Source organism: Lissotriton helveticus, chromosome 6 (genome assembly GCF_964261635.1).
Source record: "Lissotriton helveticus chromosome 6, aLisHel1.1, whole genome shotgun sequence".
NCBI classification, from domain to species: Eukaryota; Metazoa; Chordata; class Amphibia; order Caudata; family Salamandridae; genus Lissotriton; species Lissotriton helveticus.
This window is the reverse complement of record NC_136067.1, coordinates 1,443,567,580-1,443,584,911: the sequence shown is the minus strand read 5'-3', so window position 1 is coordinate 1,443,584,911 and position 17,332 is coordinate 1,443,567,580. Positions and strand designations below refer to the sequence as shown.

The 17,332-nt window shown below is 44.4% G+C and overlaps 1 protein-coding gene across 1 annotated transcript in view; it reads right to left on the bottom strand.

Annotated features, from left to right (window-relative positions):
- ALDH8A1 (aldehyde dehydrogenase 8 family member A1) overlaps positions 1-17,332 on the bottom strand; it is a 210,333-nt gene that overhangs the window by 46,433 nt on the left and 146,568 nt on the right. Inside the window, exon 4 of the mRNA XM_078649245.1 lies at positions 8,713-8,862. Coding sequence (XP_078505371.1) covers positions 8,713-8,862 — 150 coding nt within the window. The remainder of the gene's footprint in view (positions 1-8,712; positions 8,863-17,332) is intronic.

Below are 17,332 nucleotides of genomic sequence, written 5' to 3'. Positions count from 1 at the left end.
ACATTACTGCTGGCAATTGTTACTGATGAACTGAGGTGATCACTGCTAGTAATTTAGTATATGGTGGCCACTAATGTAATTCGTCTAATGTGGTTACTATTACAATACTAATAGTATTATTAGTAGCTCAGGATGCTTTACACTGAACATATTTAACAACAAGGGGTGGTGATGGACAGAGTTTCTGAATTAAGCAGAATACTCTCACCCAGTCAAGAGATCAGGGCTAGATCCAACACCGTTTTTTAGCTCACTGCACCATTCCAGTTCAGAACCTGGCTATATGCAAATTAGTCTGTTCCTGTCCCAGGGCATGATGGGAACAGGGCAAACCAAACTACCAAGCCAATTCTTACACTGGGAAGGAAACAAGCTTCCGGGGACCGGTTTCTGGCATTTCAACCGTCGTCGGCCCGGCTTGCTTGAATCCTGATGGTGCAATGAGCAAGGGACTCACATCTGAGTATACCCTTCCACGCTTAGGGTGGACAAAATATTTAACAACAAGGGGTGGTGATGGACAGAGTTTCTGAATTAAGCAGAATACGCTCACCCAGTCAAGAGATCAGGGCTAGATCCAACACCATTTTTTAGCTCACTGCACCATCCCAGTTCAGAACCTGGCTATATGCAAATTAGTCTGTTCCTGTCCCAGTGCATGATGGAAACAGGGCAAACCAAACTACCAAGCCATTCTTACATGAGTCCCTTGCTCACTGCACCATCAGGATTCAAGCAAGCCGGGCCGAAGACGGCTGTAATGCCAGAAACCGGTCCCCGGAAGCTTGTTTCCTTTCCAGTAAAGAATTGGCTTGGTAGTTTGGTCTGCCCTGTTCCCATGATGCACTGGGCCAGGGTCAGACTAATTTGCATGTAGCCAGGTTCTGAACTGGGATGGTGCAGTGAGCTAAAAAACGGTGATGGATCAAGCCCTGATCTGTTGACTGGGTAGGAGTGTTCTGATTAACTCAGATACTTTGTCCATCACCACCCGCTTTTTGAAATTATTTTGGCCACCATAAGTGTGGAAGGGTATGCTCAGACATGAGTCCCTTGCTCACTGCACCATCAGGATTCAAGCAAGCGGGCCGAAGACGGCTGTAATGCCAGAAACCGGTCCCCAGAAGCTTGTTTCCTTTCCAGTGAAGAATTGGCTTGGTAGTTTGGTCTGCCCTGTTCCCATGATGCACTGGGCCAGGGACAGACTAATTTGCATGTAGCCAGGTTCTGAACTGGGATGGTGCAGTGAGCTAAAAAACGGTGATGGATCAAGCCCTGATCTGTTGACTGGGTAGGAGTGTTCTGATTAACTCAGATACCCGGTCCATCACCACCCCCTTTTTGAAATTACACTGAACATAAGCAGCTATTACTACAGAAAATGTCGGAAACCCCTGAATTAGACGATTCACAAAGTCATGGAAGAAAATGACTTACTGTACTCCTAAAAGCTTGTCTGAATCAGCCTATTGTTTTGGATAACAACATCCTCTTCAGGCCTATGAATAACACCAATATGGAGCTTCATTACGATTTGAGTGTTAACAGGTGTTAACTCAACATGTTTCCCCTTTAACACCAATTTGCATACAACGTTTGTCCATGATGGTCTGTTATTTCTGATAAAATGTGCATCTTCAGTCGCAAATCAACTGAGTGCCAAATAGCATTCACATGTGCTTTCGGCATTACAATGTATATATCAGCCGATGATGGTCATACTCAAGCAATTAATGTTTCTGTATTAGTGAATGTATTGTTTCAATTAGAAAAACACAGTTTTCAGTGGATAGCTTTTTGAGCAGTACTAATGTATTTAGTTTTAATTTGTCCTTTTATATTGTTCCTGGTTCCGTAATGAACAAGTCAATTCCTAATCTGGAATCACTTGCCAGGACATTTAGGGCCAGATGTACAACTGTTCTTTGCAGTCATAAATGGGAAATCAGCCTGTTTGTGACCGTAAAATAGGTCTGCCTTATGCACAAATGCTATTTTGCAAGTCAGTAACCTATCACCAACTCGCAAAATATGGTTTGCGCCTCGCTACTAGGAAGGGCCGGGCCAAGGGTGTCCCTTCCTCATAGCGAGTCATACTTCAATGTACAAATGTTTTGCAACCACAACTGCGGTCGCAAAACGCTCAAAGTTGACCACCCATTTCAAAAGGGTGGTAAGCCAATCACAAAAGGGAAGGGGCTTCACAGGACCCCTTCCACTTTGTGACTGGCAGTGAAAGTATTTTGTAAGAGCAGGCAGGGGTCTCAGGGACTACTGCCTACTCTTAAAAAATTAAACAGAAACGTTTCATTTTTTGTTTTTTAAATGTACCCCATTTTCCTTCAATGAAAACAGGCTACATTTTTTTGAAAACTGCTTTATTTAAATAGCAGTCACAGACATGGTGTTCTGCTGATCCCAGCAGGCCACCATCCCTGGGAATGCTAACCATTTCCAATGGGGTCACAAAGTGCATCTGCCTCATGAATATTAATGAGACAGGCAATTTGCAACCCCATTAGGAATCGCAAACAGTGTCTGAGCCACTGTTGTAAATTCCATTTTGCGAGTCGCAAATTGCAAGTCACAAAACAACGCAATTTGCGACTTGCAGATTGGAAGGGTCGTACAGCTGGCCCTCAGAGCCTGGCTGGTGACCCACCAGTGCCTGTGGTCAGATGGGTTTTTGTACATCGGAATTGTTTGTTTATTTTTATCCGCCACTGTGCATGAAGAAATTTTGTGGTAAGATATTAGATACAAGCCTGCCATTAGGTAACACTGAGTTCTCGGACAGATCTTGGAAGCAAAAAGCGACAAAATCGTTCCTCGAGGAAATCCCCGGAGAAAAAACAATGACTTCTCCAAGCGCCACTCTAAAGCAGCAATTTATGGAGGTTTCCATCAAAAACCCTGCCTTCTGCTGCTGTAGTTGAATTTACATTGATTGATTCTGCATCTATGGGTGTTCAGGTACCAAGGACTGTACTATACATTGCGTCCCAGGGCACAAAGGGCGTGCGCGCCTGCTTTGTTCATCCCCTCCCCGGGCACAAAAGTATTACAGAAGGGGTTGTAGATGCTTGTTCGGCCCTTCTGTAATACTGATAGCACTGGCCCACATGTAGCACCAGTGCTATCATGAGAGAGCTTTCTGTATTAGCATGGGGGTGTGGCCTAATGCAAATAAGGGAATTTCTTTGCCGCTGCGCTTGTGCCGTATTAGAGACAGGGGCAAAGACACAAATATACTTTTAGGAGACACAGTCACAATGCACCACAAAAACGGAGCACATAGTCAGAGTGCTCCCTGTAGGCTGTTTCAGCCACTTACTGCATCCGCCTGCAGGGGTGGGAGTATTCTAGGGCACAAATTGCCCTAGAATACTCCCATTGGAAAAATTGGAAAAATGTGACAAATTCTTTAAAAAGTGCAAGCAATTTTTTAAAAAGACGTGCAGAATTACCATGCCTTAATATATCTCGGACTCTTTCAGCCGCAAGCCTTATTGCCAAAGCCTCAGTGTGCGAGTCAAACAAGGGTGGCTTCTCCATCAGAGCGGTAGCGCGTTGTCCCACTTAAACTTCCCCTTCAAAGCCAGAGCTGAAAAATAAAATGCTAATTTATCACAATTTTATTTTTGAACCCCCATCCTGAGCCGAGCTTCAGGACGGGGGTGGGGCCGCTGCTGAGTGACAGCAGCATAGAGGTGAGTGGGCTAGCTACTGCGCTTTTTAAAGTGCACATTTCTGTTTGGCCGGCCGTCTTGCGATGGCCAGCCACTCATGTAAACTTTAAACCTCTCAACCCAGCTGTCTTAAGACAGCTGGGTTAGGAGTAAGTGGAAGGCCTCCAGTGTGCTGTGGAGCGCCGAGTGAGGCCGCTCCCACCAATCCTGGCACTGCTCACATGCTGCACGTGAGCAGCACCAGGTCTGGGTAAGGGAGTTCCAGCATCCGGTTCCAGTAACAAAGAGGTCCTATGCGAGGACGTTGCATCAGGTCAAATTTATTTTTAATTATTTTTTGTATAAAATGTTCCGCCTGCGCACTCCCCCATCCCCCTCCCTGTAGATGCCAGCCGCCACTGGTGTCAAAAAACCTGTTCCCGCTGCCCTGGCACATACCACCATTATGGTGTTCTTCACCAGATTCTGTGCCTGTGTACCTGTTCACAGGTCATGGGCTTGGTTGGCTCTATTCTCTCTGTGCACTTATCTGCAGTGGGAATCACAGAGCTGATGCCCGGAGTGTCAAGCCAATGCACTCCAGGGAAACCATATTTCCCAGGCGCCCCAGCACTTCTACAAGGCGTGTCTTCCGGACACCACTGTGGAACCAGAATCGACGATTTATTAGTATGTTATGAAGGATGCCAGCTTCAGGCATCACCACTAAGTTTTGTTATGTGTTAGTAGTTCCATGGAGTGGATTTTCTAATTCACGAGCCTGTGTTGTCTTTTTTGGATTGACGGGTGTTCTTCTTTGTCAATTAGCATCTTCTTAGATCGAACATGATTCACCTGGAACTTTACAAATTCTTTATTGTTGGCTTCACCTTCGCAACACCAGGCACTCCTCGCCCAATTTCCACAAGTAAGTAGGACAGGGACCTTTCTGCCCCAAAAGGCTGGCCTTTCTTTAGATTTCTTGGAATATTGTCATATTAGTCGCGGGGTGGGATAACCCAGTATTGACGTTTAGGAGTGTTGATTATCACATGATACTCTTAAAAAATTTAACAGAAAGATTTCATTTTTCTTTTTTAAATCTACCCCATTTTCCTTTAAGGAAAACGGGCTACATTTTCTAAAAAACTGCTTTATTTAAATAGCAGTCACAGACATGGTAAGATATTAGATACAAGCCTGCCATTAGGTAACACTGAGTTCTCGGACAGATCTTGGAAGCAAAAAGCAATAAAATCGACCCTCGAGGAAATCCCCGGAGAAAAAACAATGACTTCTCCAAGCGCCACTCTAAAGCAGCAATTTATGGAGGCTTCCATCAAAAACCCTACCTTCTGCTGCTGTAGTTGAGTTTACATTGATTGATTCTGCATCTATGGGTGTTCAGGTACCAAGGACTGTACTATACATTGCGTCCCAGGGCACAAAGGGCGTCCGCGCCTGCTTTGTTCATCCCCTCCCTGGGCACAAAAGTATTAAAGATGGGGTTGTAGATGCTTGTTCGGCCCTTCTGTAATACTGATAGCACTGGTGCACATGTAGCATGTATACTTTTAGGAGACACAGTCACAATGCACCACAAAAAAGGAGCACATAGTCAGAGTGCTTCCTGAAGGCAGTCCTCTGGAGGAGGGAAATGGGGTCCCATGGGTCCTTCACATGTCCCCCTGTAGGCTGTTTCAGCCACTTACTGCATCCGCCTGCAAGGGGATGTCTCTCCCCTCTACAGGTGGGTTGCAACGTGCACAGAGAAACAGGGTGCTGCTTTAAAGCAGCCATTCCTTATTTTATTGAATTTACTGGCTCCAGGGCAGAGCGAGTTTTTGGCTGGCCTAAAGGCAGTGCATTCAACACAATGGGGTGCCTTTTCCCTGTTTGCACCCTACGTTCCTGTTTAAAGTTCACCGTGGCACAAACAGGGAAGGTGCACCCTATGTGTAATAAGGACACAGGTGTTCTAATAAGCTTTGACCTGTTCTTACTCTTTCCGCTTCAGGAGACAGTCGTGGAGACTGCTAAGGCTATACTCATCACTGATAGGAATCCATCAATAGAGATCCATCTTGCACTCATATTATCACCTTGTTTCTCTTCCGCTCCACGGTCTTCATAGGATGAGATTGGTACATTTCAGAAGCGAAGCAGCCATCCTGGTCCCATTAGAACCTTATTTTGAGGACATTGATACTTGACATTCACACAAAATGGTGGTTGTTGGTTTCCGAAATGCAGAGTCTGCACTGAATGGAGGGCTGGCAATCCACTAAGGAAACTGTTGTAAGCTGCCTAATACCACCATCACAAATTGGCCAAAAGGGTGCCAGGATACAAAAAATAGTCTCAATATGGCAACTGGAGAGAGCAAATTCTCCAAAGTCCTTTCACCTCAGCTGGCTGAATGCTGGAAACTGCTCTGCAATTAGCTAAATTACTATTCTTTCTTGGATTTCTTCTTTTTAGAGCGACCTGGTCATAGTCAAGATGAGATATGCGCCATACGTTTGTTGCATTTCCAAATCTATATTTACAGCACATTTACCAGTGGTAATCACTACTGCTATCTGGCATTCAGATCTGTAATTGATTTGATGCTGTTTGAACCACTAAGGTCTCCATACCATGAGTGACAGCACCACAAATCGATGTATTAAATCGCTCTAATTCTACAGGATGCTGGCTGAGATTGTGTGCATTTTTTAGTTTTGCCTTTTGCCCCTTTGAAAGAGATTGTCAGTTGTAACAGATGGCATTATCTGAACTGCCTAAAACACCTAAGGCTTTTTTGACTTTTTTTGAGAAATTGTGCTGAAAAGAATTTTAAAAAATTGAAATTTTCTTGGTTGGAGATGGATTTTAAACACTTCTGGGAAGGATCAGGATTACTTGGTACACCAGTAAAATGTAAAGGTTTATCATCACTGTTCTCTCAGAACGTATAGCTTTAACAAACTTATGTTTTGCTGTAAAATGCAATATTATGACTCTTTTTTACAAACTTTACTCACAGGAGAATCCACATAATTTGGACTTTCTTCGTCTGTTTGTTGGAAATCAGGGTGGGTGCTACCTCTTTCACAGAGCATCACTGCTAAGTCTCTTGCAGAATTTTACAACATTCTTGAAAAAAAATGGATATGTTGGTGTACACATAACTTGAATTTTGTTTTATTTTTTAAACAATGCTCTGATTGGCCAAAAGAAGTACAAGCAGAGGCCTGTGGGATGCACTCATACGTCCTAACATTTGCAAACCATGCACAAAAGGTAAATGTTTTCCACTTGAGAAATGAGAAAATATAGTGCAACCATACAAAGTGATGGGAGAAATGTGAATTAGGCAATAAAAAATAGGCAATGCTGAGGCATACTCCTCGTTCTAGTAATCAAGTCCAAAAAACAATGCCTAGAGGGAATTGTAGTAACACAAAATATTAAATCGACCATCAAGTGTAGCTGGTGAATTGTGTTCTGAACCACCAATTGTTTCACATGTAAGCAACCAGAATTCAGAAATATGTAAGAAAAACGTGCGTTGTAAGTGGGGCTTGTTGGGGTGGGAGTATTCTAGGGCGCAAATTGCCCTAGGATACTCCCATTGGAAAAATGTGACTAATTCTTTAAAACGTGCAAGCAATTTTTTAAAAAGACGTGCAGAATTTCCATGCCTTAATATATCTCGGACTCTTTCAGCCGCAAGCCTTATTGCTAAAGCCTCAGTGTGTGAGTCAAACAGGGGTGGCTTCTCCATTAGAGCGGTAGCGCGTTGTCCCACTTAAACTTCCCTTTTAAAGCCCCAGAGATGAAAAATAAAATGCTAATTTATCACAATTTTATTTCGCCCTAAGTGTGGCAAGGTATGCTCAGACGTGAGTCCCTTGCTCACTTGGCCACTGGATTCAAGATAGCCTGGCTGATGAGGATTATGAATCCGAAACCGGTCCCAGGATGCTTGTTTCCGGTCCAGGGAAGACATGGCTTGGCAGTTCGGGCTGGACTGTTCCCATGAGGCACAGGGTCAGACTGATTTGCATATAGTCATGTCTGAACTGGGGTGGCTGAGTGGGCTAAAGAATGGTGATGGATTAAACCCAGATCAGTTGACTGGGGGTGAGTGTTTGATTTGCTCAAACGCTCCGTCCATCATCCCCTTTTGTATCGCTTTGTTCGCCCTAAGTGTGGCAGGGTATGCTCAGACGTGAGTCCCTTGCTCACTTGGCCACTGGATTCAAGATAGCCTGGCTGATGAGGATTATGAATCCGAAACCAGCCCCAGGAGGCTTGTTTCCGGTCCAGGAAAGACATGGCTTGGCAGTTCGGGCTGGACTGTTCCCATGAGGCACAGGGTCAGACTGATTTGCATATAGCCATGTCTGAACTGGGGTGGCTGAGTGGGCTAAAGAATGGTGATGGATTAAACCCAGATCAGTTGACTGGGGGTGAGTGTTTGATTTGCTCAAATGCTCCGTCCATCATTCCCTTTTGTATTGCTTTAAAATTGAACCAGACTTGTTACATTTTTTTTTAAGACACAGGCTAGTAAGTGATTTGCCAAGAATCTCAGGATTTTAAGCACATGCCTGGATTCGAACCTTGTTCCCCAGCAGGTCGCTCTTGCCGAGAGTCCTAATCTTCTCCCCATCTTCTTACTTATCTCAAACACCAGGAAACATGTCAACTTACCTTCGGTGAGTGCTTATGAGTTGAAACATGTCGACGTGACAAAACCCGCAGAATTAGCCTCACCGGAAATATCCTCTCTGCTAGTAAATGCACTCATCTGGCATTTAGGAAGTGGGCAACATATCCATTATATAGAAGAAGTGAGCAGGCTATTCCACGTCTGCTTTCAAAAGCAACACTCTTTCACTTGACCCATTACAATGTTTTTGTTCCCATTCCGTAGTACAAGTTTTCTATTAAAATTGATAGCACCACAATCGTCAATTTACGATGCTGCTGTATCACTCCCTACTACTAGACATAGAGCACTGAAAACATATAAGGCAGGATTGTTGAAAATTACCTGCTTCATCCATAAGTTTGCACATCATCCATGCGGTCACTGACGTCATCTCACTGGGCTTTGCAATGACCGTGTTGCCGGAAGCAATAGCTGGAGCGATCTTCCAGGTCAGCAAGTAGAGGGGCAGATTCCAAGGACTGATCAATCCAGCTAGACACAAGGAGGGAGACAAATGAACAAAGCTCTTACTGCCATCTAAATATTTCACAGCAGTGAAGGGCAATCAGTACTAGACAGGCTCAAACCAACCAAGGAAAGAAGGAACTACATCAGTGGTGGCCGCTAGCTGGGGGATCGGTGGGGCAGCGCGGGTGGTGGGGGGCAGGGTTAGAATAATAAAATAAAATCTTACCTGCAGCACGATGTCCTCCGCCTTGCAGTCTCTTCCGGCGATGCTCACATAGGCTCCCAGAGTCCCCTGCACCAATCCAGACGCTGTTCTCTTGCTGGTATTACCCAGCATGAGAGAAACGTAGAGATTGGGCAGAGCGGGCTGGCTCCACGCTCCAGCAGGGACTGGGAACCTGTGCTCCTGAGCCTTGCCGAAATCTCCAAGCAATAGCCTTGACATATCCAAGTGCGCATGTCGGTTTGGCTGTCCTAAGACAGCCCGCCAAACCTACATGTGCACTGGCTCCACCCTCTAGACTCGGCGGTGGCTCTGGAGTAAAGTAAAATGATTATAAAGCAGTTTTATTAACTGCTTTATTATCATTTTATTTTACATGCACCTGCTGGTTCCAGCATTGGGGGACGCTCCTCTGCCATAACAGAGGAGCCGTCTCTGAATGTATATGTGCAGTGCGTAGTTGACAAACAAGAAGCACCAAGCAGGAAGCACATTCCCCTCTACACAAGCACGCTTACCAGTCAAAGCCCTTAGACCAGCCACAACATTCCACATTTCAATACTAAACACACACCAACACTTAGAGTATAATAGCATGTGTCTATATCATGCAGGGAAACAGCGTTTACAACGCAGACAGAACTATGCAGTGCCAATAAAACACAGGCACTACAACGAACACGTCGTTACGACGCGTTCCATTAGAATGTAAGTCATTATAATGACTTGCTTTATGGAACGCATTGTTGATTTTAAATCCAACACCTTCCCTACTGTTGCACAGACTGGAGTTGAAATAGTAAAATATACTATTCCAAAGTCCCGAGCTTCCCTAAGGCAAGTCATTGTAACGACTTGCGTTGTAGTGGAACACATGGTAACAATGCGTTTATTGTATTGTCCTCGTTGTAAGGCATGCGTTGTAAAAGCATGCGTGCATGCGTCATACATCCATCATGCATGCCAATAGGCCCGATTCATGAAATTGCCTCCACTTCTATAGAAGTCAATGGGGGAAGTACATTCTTACGATAAATTTTTTTTATCTCCCCCTTTCCTCTTCTGAAATGTTGGCATGTGTGATAAAGGTCTTCTTGCGCACAACATTAAAGTTCACCTACAAGGGCACACACACGCATGCACGCACAGATCACATACACAACAGACGATCAATATGTAAATTATTGGGCATTCCCAATTATCTATGACACAGCGCATACCACAGATGAACAGCCTTTGAGAGTGTGACTAGAAGTATACTTTATCAACTTCTGGTTCCGGAGGCGAGTGAAGAGGGGGGACTGGGGTCAGGGTGTTTGGAAGTGGAACAGAGCCAGAGGCCGCCAAATCCCTGCCAGGGGCCGCCACGCAAATATGTATCCATCCTCAGAGAATTATTATATTAAGGATATATATTGGCGTGGAGGCCCCTGGGGTTTGGTGGCCCTGTGCAGGTGCACAGCTTGCATGATTAAGGCCGCCCCTGTCCTGTGGGATTAGTAGAGGAAAGAGGAGCTGTGCTCAGGGTTCTCCAAAGTCGGTCCTGGAGGGCCGGATCCAGGCTAGATTTGTAGCATATCCCCATTTAAATAAATGTAGTTAATTTAACAATCTGGGATTGGTCCAGGTCTCCAGGACCGACTTTGGAGAACAATAGTTCTAAAACTTCCAAGGTCCTGTAAACCTGTGTTCTCCACACATTGTCCCTGCTTCGTGCACACTGCATCTGTCCCTGAACTGCCCCTGGACCCATTCACGGTCCCTTCTCATTCAGATTGCTCCTCCACACAGCATTACTACTGCCCCAACCGCATCACATGCTGCCCTTTTCCCTTTAAACAGCTGTCCTGGCCCATACAATCTCCAATTTTCCCCACTCTGCACTACCAATGGTTACATAAAATTGCTTTGCCCCCGCATGCAGTTATTGCCCCACTCTGTCTTTGCCCCTTTATCAGCCCATACGCTCACCCATTTAGCCAGCCATTCTTCTATCCAGGCACTCAGGCATTAGTTCATCCATCCATCCATGCATGCACGCAATCACTCATCTTCCTAGGCACGCCCTGATCTTCTTAACCTCTTAGACACACTCATGCACTCGCCCATTCATCCTTCTATCATCCAACCATACTTGTGTTCATAAATTCACTCACATACCCACACAAACTCTGAAGGGCTCTGATGTATGGATCGCTTTGCTAATGCTTCATTTTTGTTATTTTTGGTGTTCGCTACTTATAGTTTATATTGTGAATTTGATAACGCAATAGTGACATCTAGTGGCAGTTATAGTGAATCAAATAAAAGGCAGCACAGTTAAGGGTATTATTAACATACAAACATCAACAGTTTTCTCATTGCATATGTAGCACAAATGTCCTTGCGCTGCAAAACTCGAAGGTCTAGATTTAAAAAGACTTTCAGCCTGATTCATGAAGCAAAATTGCACTCGCAAAGGGCAAGATTCTCAGAATCTTGCCTTTTGCGAGTGCAATTTTGGCATTTGGGATTCACAATCCCAAATGCAAAAATCGCTAATGAGGAATTAGCAAATATGCGAGGATTAGCATTTAAGGAATCTCTATTAGAGATTCCTTAAATGCTATTCATGACACTTGCAAAAATTGCGATTTAGCAAAATTGGGCCGCTATTTACCGAGAGGTCAGACCTCTCGGTAAATAGCAAAAACATAGAAAAATGCTTTTAAAAGCATTTTTCTAAGTTGCATGTTGCACACACACATGTCCTTTGGACATGTGTGTGCGCAACACCTGTTCAAATGTGCATTTTAGGGGTGCTACAGGGTGTCCTTTGGACACCCCTGGCACCCTTAAAATCGCTATCTGATTTGCGAGTAGCAAATTGCTACTCGCAAATAAGGGATACTCCCCATTCATTCCTATGGGCCTTTTGGCCCATAGGAATGAATGGGGAGTTATTCCTTTTTTTGCGAGTAGCAAATTGCTACTCGCAAATAGAGAACATGTAGGAATCGCTATTGATTTAGCAATTCCTACATGAATGCCGTTTTGCGTGTCCTCAATAGCGAGTCGCTATGATTCGCTATTAGGGCCCTCAAAACGGCCCGTACATGAATCAGGCTGTTTGTTACGTATTTGCGTTTCTTTTTTAATGCAAACCTGACGCAAAGTGTTGTGGTGGTATTTACATTTCATTGCAAATTGCGGTTTTCACCAAAAGTAACGCAAAGGTTCATTATGCACTGCCTTGCATTAGTTTGCGTCAAAGGGGCATTGCATGGGTAGTGCATGCAATCAATCATGGGTTTTGATACAAATCCCTATCTTCAAATAACTGCAGAAAGGAATTTGCACCAAAGTCCTGCGCATCCTTGAGGCAAGAGTATCAAGAAGAAATGTTTTGAGTTCTCCTGATTTTTCCCTCTTGCAGGCACCTACTCCTGTACAAAAACTATGCATACCAAAACTCAGACTCCCTTGCACAAGGGCGTCTGCTTTGGCGTATGGTAGTCAAATGTGAAGCAGTGCAGGGAGAGAGCAGAGCAGCGCCACATCTTAGCAGATATAGTGCGGTTCTGGTCTTGAAACCCTAGCAGACATCATTATACGCAGAAATTGTTCAAACGCCTTTCAGAGAGCCACGCAGGGGCTACTGGGAACAATCGTGGTGGTTGAGGCCTTTTACTCCTGATATCTCGGGGCCCTACCTACTATGGATCCTGAGCAATTGGACCAAGTACACCTTCTGCGCTTGACCCTCAGTGGCTGCTGTGGACGAGCAGTAAAAGGATTCCTCATAGGGGGGAAGTGTAGATACAGGTAAGTGAACACAACTCATACCTCAAAGCGCAAACAGCATAAACAATAAATCAAAGTCCAATACTGACATTTTGAAGAAAGATAAGTATTTTATTTCTAACTCTACCCATTAAAAGGAATAACTACATTCAGGAGCAATAACACAATCTCCTTGAGGTTGGGCCATAGAAGTTGGTAAGCACATCCCTGGCCCATCCTCTCATTTATTACACGGTCTTGGGTATTCCCCATTTACTGGTGGCAGCATCCAGGGAATGCTAACTAATATACCATACTCAAAAGTTCCTCTTTGCCTCTTAGTAAGTAGTAAAAAAAAGCCTATGGTGCCATAGCACCTTCTACAACACATACCCTGGGGCCCACAATCCCAGTTCAAGTCTTACCCACTCCTGCAGCACATGAGCATTCAGTGGTACAGTAGGTGCTCTAGGAGTGGGCACTTGTGAGTTTAGATCAAGCTAAAAAAAAAGTCAGGCTGGTCGCAGCACATGCAGCAGCAACCAGCAGGTGCAGGCTCATTCTCGGGAGTGGTGCAGCCACTTCGCCACAGCTATTGGAGCAGCTTACAGCTCACGAAGACACAGTAAATCACTTTTTCCGAGGGGGGGTGGGGTTGAGATATTAAATCCTTTGGCTCCCGACTTGAGTCCAGCATGGGGGGCGACATTCTTCTTGGTGTCCTCTGAGCCCCTAGCAGTCAGTTAGGGCAGACCTTGGTTAGCAGGCTTGACCTGCTGGTCACAGCCCCACTCTAGTTATATTTACAAAGTGACACATCTAGGTGGATGCGTCATTTTGTAAACCCTTGCGCCACATTATACCTGCATCAGGTATAATGTATGGAGGGTGGGCGTTCTGATGCAAGTAAGCCTCGTAGAAATGACCCAGTGAAATGTATGAGATTTCTCTGCATCACTTCTAGGACGTAAATGCGTCAATATCTCACGCCTGCCTCACAGCAGGCTTAAGACTGATACAGGCACATTTGAAATGGGACTTCCCCATGTGAAATGACTCATTGATGGAGTTGCGTCACTTTTGTGACACACTCCATCAATCCGTCATTTTTGCGCCTACGTATCTGTAACTCCTTGTGACATGGTGCGTCATACTGTAAATGTGACACATGTAGCATGTCGCAAGGAGGGCGCAATGAAAAGTGACGCATCGCTGTTTTCACACAGCGATGCGTCACTTTTCATAAATGAGGCCCAGACTGTTTTTCATTCGAGATAACTTTTTTGACTAAAGTACAGCAGTGATTGTCCATTCATGGTAAGCCCTCTGGGGAGTGCAGAAGGAAGACATATGCAATAGGGTAACATTTGATTGATGAGTAGCATTACCACTTTGATGAGGAAAAGAAGTGCTGATATTCTTAACAGTATACACATGTACTTGAGGAAGCGGCTCGACAAAGTTCAAGTATTCCGTGAAAACCAAGCGTGAAACTAAGTTGAACTCACAAGGATCTTCTTAATCTCACAAAGGCCCCTAAAAGCCTCGTAAAGAGCATGTAGCAAGGATCATCCAGTATTGCCAGACCTTGACAGAATCATGTCTAATTTGGAAAAAAACCTAGTGTTAGGGCTCAAAGATTTTCTTAGGAGTTTGTAAACGACGCCAACTACTGCCGGCATTGCCAACAGCAAACACCACTGTCACTTTTACTATTCTGTCCCTTAGTCTGATGTCTACCTGCACCATCCTCAACACCAAGCATCACTCCTCATTAAAGACAAATTGATTAAAGTGTTTTTTTAACCTTAATGAAAACCTAATTATAAAATTGGCTCTAAATCAAATAAAACTAATGTATTATCCATATCCTAACCCTGATGCTAATCCTGAGACCATTCTTAGATCATTTGCATTCCAGTATCATTAAATAAAAACGGACCTATCCCTAATGCTAACCAAGATTTAACTCATAAGTATTGAAAGTGAAAGAGAATTGAATAAGTAACCTGAATCTAGTCATAGCATGTGTGGCAGCACACTACTTCAGCACTCCAACACCTGTCTTTTACTAGGCACACCTGTGAGCCTCCCAATGCATTCTGGTCTCTGTAGTCTTCTTATCATTATTCCAAGTTCAATTCTGTTCAGCAAAGAGCAGGTTGGTTCTGTGCCACACAATCATTGTGCAATCCTTCTGAGTCTTCAGTGTTAGCAGTCTAAATAATGCATAGAAATGTCTGGACTTCTCTGTGAGCATTTTATTCTTATTGGAATTCTTCCGGAAAAGTGTAGTCCATGGGTTTTAAAGGTATTAAAGGCGCTGGCCGTTCTGCTGCTACAGAAAGTGTTGGATAAAATATTAGCCAGGATGTGACGTGCTGGCTACAAGCACTGACAACAAATATTTTTTTAAACCCATGTTACAATAGCACACTACTTCAGTTCTCTAGCACTGGTCTTCTGCTCTTAATGGAATAGTTTTCTTGGCACTTCAATGCTTTGATGAGTTTTGAGGCGCATCGTAGTTGAGTTTACACTATCAATCGGACAGGGATGTAGCTCAGCTGCAAACGAGCTCACTATTTTCCTTTCAGCATTAAAGTGCAAAGAGGGGGGCTAGCCGCTAAAGTCTGAAGCTTGGCTCTAGGCCACAAATGAGCCTGGGGTAGTTGTAGCGTTTGCCTCCAGTGCTTCTCACTCACACTCAAGTTATCCTCTAAGTTCCATCACATGGCTCTTTAGCAGGGCTGGACTGATCATTTATGGCACTGGACATTTCCCCGGAGGGCAGGAGCCATAGGATGCCATATTTTCAGGGGCCATGGACACCGTTTAGGGGTTGCAAGGGTTCTCGTCTGCAACCTCTGTTATGTGTTATGTTATGTATGTATTTTTGTAAAGCGCGCGAATCACCGGGGGTCATCTCGGCGCTGTATACCGCTGGGGAACCCGTCCTGGCTTTCCCTGTGGGATGGTCCCTGCTGGGAATCCCCAAGGTGGAGCCAAGCATCCCCAGCGTTGGGGGGGCCGTTGTGGAGATTAGGCAAGCTAATGCCCAGAGTTGCCGAGTGGGACCCCTGGTTAGAGTGGGAACCGAGGCGAGAATTATCGAGTCCGCTGACCCTGGTCCATGACCCTGCCGCGTCGGGAATCGAACCCTGGTCCCGGGCCGACTTCTGCTTCCGGGTCTGCCGCCTCTAACCAGTGAGCCACACCACTCCACTGGCCCCTCATTTGCGACCCTTGGCTTCAGAGGTGCAATATAAGTGCCAGGTTCACAAGGGCAGCTGGTCTTTATAGACATCAGTTGGGGCTCCAATCCCCTTGTTTATTTTATCAATTTTGGGTTTTTTACACTAATTGTAAATAATAATATTCACTATTAGTATAATAAAAAATGGAGGACAATTAGCTGGAATTGTATCCTCCCTGGCAGCTGAGGGAAGTAACAAATGTTTTTAAATATATATTGTGTGCATGCGTGCAGGGGAAAGAGTGTTTATGTGAGAGGGAGTGTGTCTGTGTGTGATCGTGTATGTATAAGGGTGTATTTATTTAAGCGCAGCAATTTTTCCTTCCTATTTATTTGACAAAGTATATGAAAGAACAGCGCTATCTGGTGAGCAAGTATAAGAAGCCTTCACTTTAGTCGCTTGTCGAGTGTTTTCGAGCTATGATCACGACAATACTAATGAGGTGACTTATTTGATCAGCAGTATTCTCATGTGTAAAAATTGCATAACATTGAAGCAATAGTATCAAAAATTGCGCCGCATTATTCCTCCTAATTTGGCTCTTGGTGCTGCATAATTTAGTTAACCCTGCCGCATAATTTGGAGCTCCCCTGCTGCATAATTACAGTGACCCTGGAAATGGTGGACACGTTGTATGTACTTTTTAAAGCTTTATTTTAAGTTGAATCAGTTATCTGTGAAAACAATTCTGGTGCAGATATGTTCCAATGGAATGAATAAATGATAACCAAATGAAGAAGCATATGGCTCAAGCCTCATTTTCATTCGCCAGATGATCCCTTCTTAACACTTGGGTGACCACCCATCCGTACTTTCCATGGACTGTCTGCAAATTAAGCCTAATGTCCATTGTCTGTGACTGATGTCATAATGGACGTTATTTGTCCATAATTTTTGCCTTTCAGCTAAAGGACAAATGTTGCACAATCGAGATTTCCCAGCTGAAGTGGAAGGGAGGGAGTCTCCTGTGCTGTATTCCCCAGGGAGGGGCAGACACCTAAAATGAAATAAGCCTTCTTGCTAGGGTGTCTGCTTACCCAAAGAAATACAAATGTGTGCAATTGGTTAATTTTTAAATGTAAAGCTACTCTGGAGTCAGTGTAGGCATTATTTGATGGAGTCACTTGAAGCTTCCTGAAAGCAAATATATTTTCTTTTTGAGAGGTATTGTAAGGGTGTTCCAAAGGGAAACATCCTTTACAACGCAACTTTTACCACGCAGTGCCTTTACGACGCAACTTTTACAACGCAA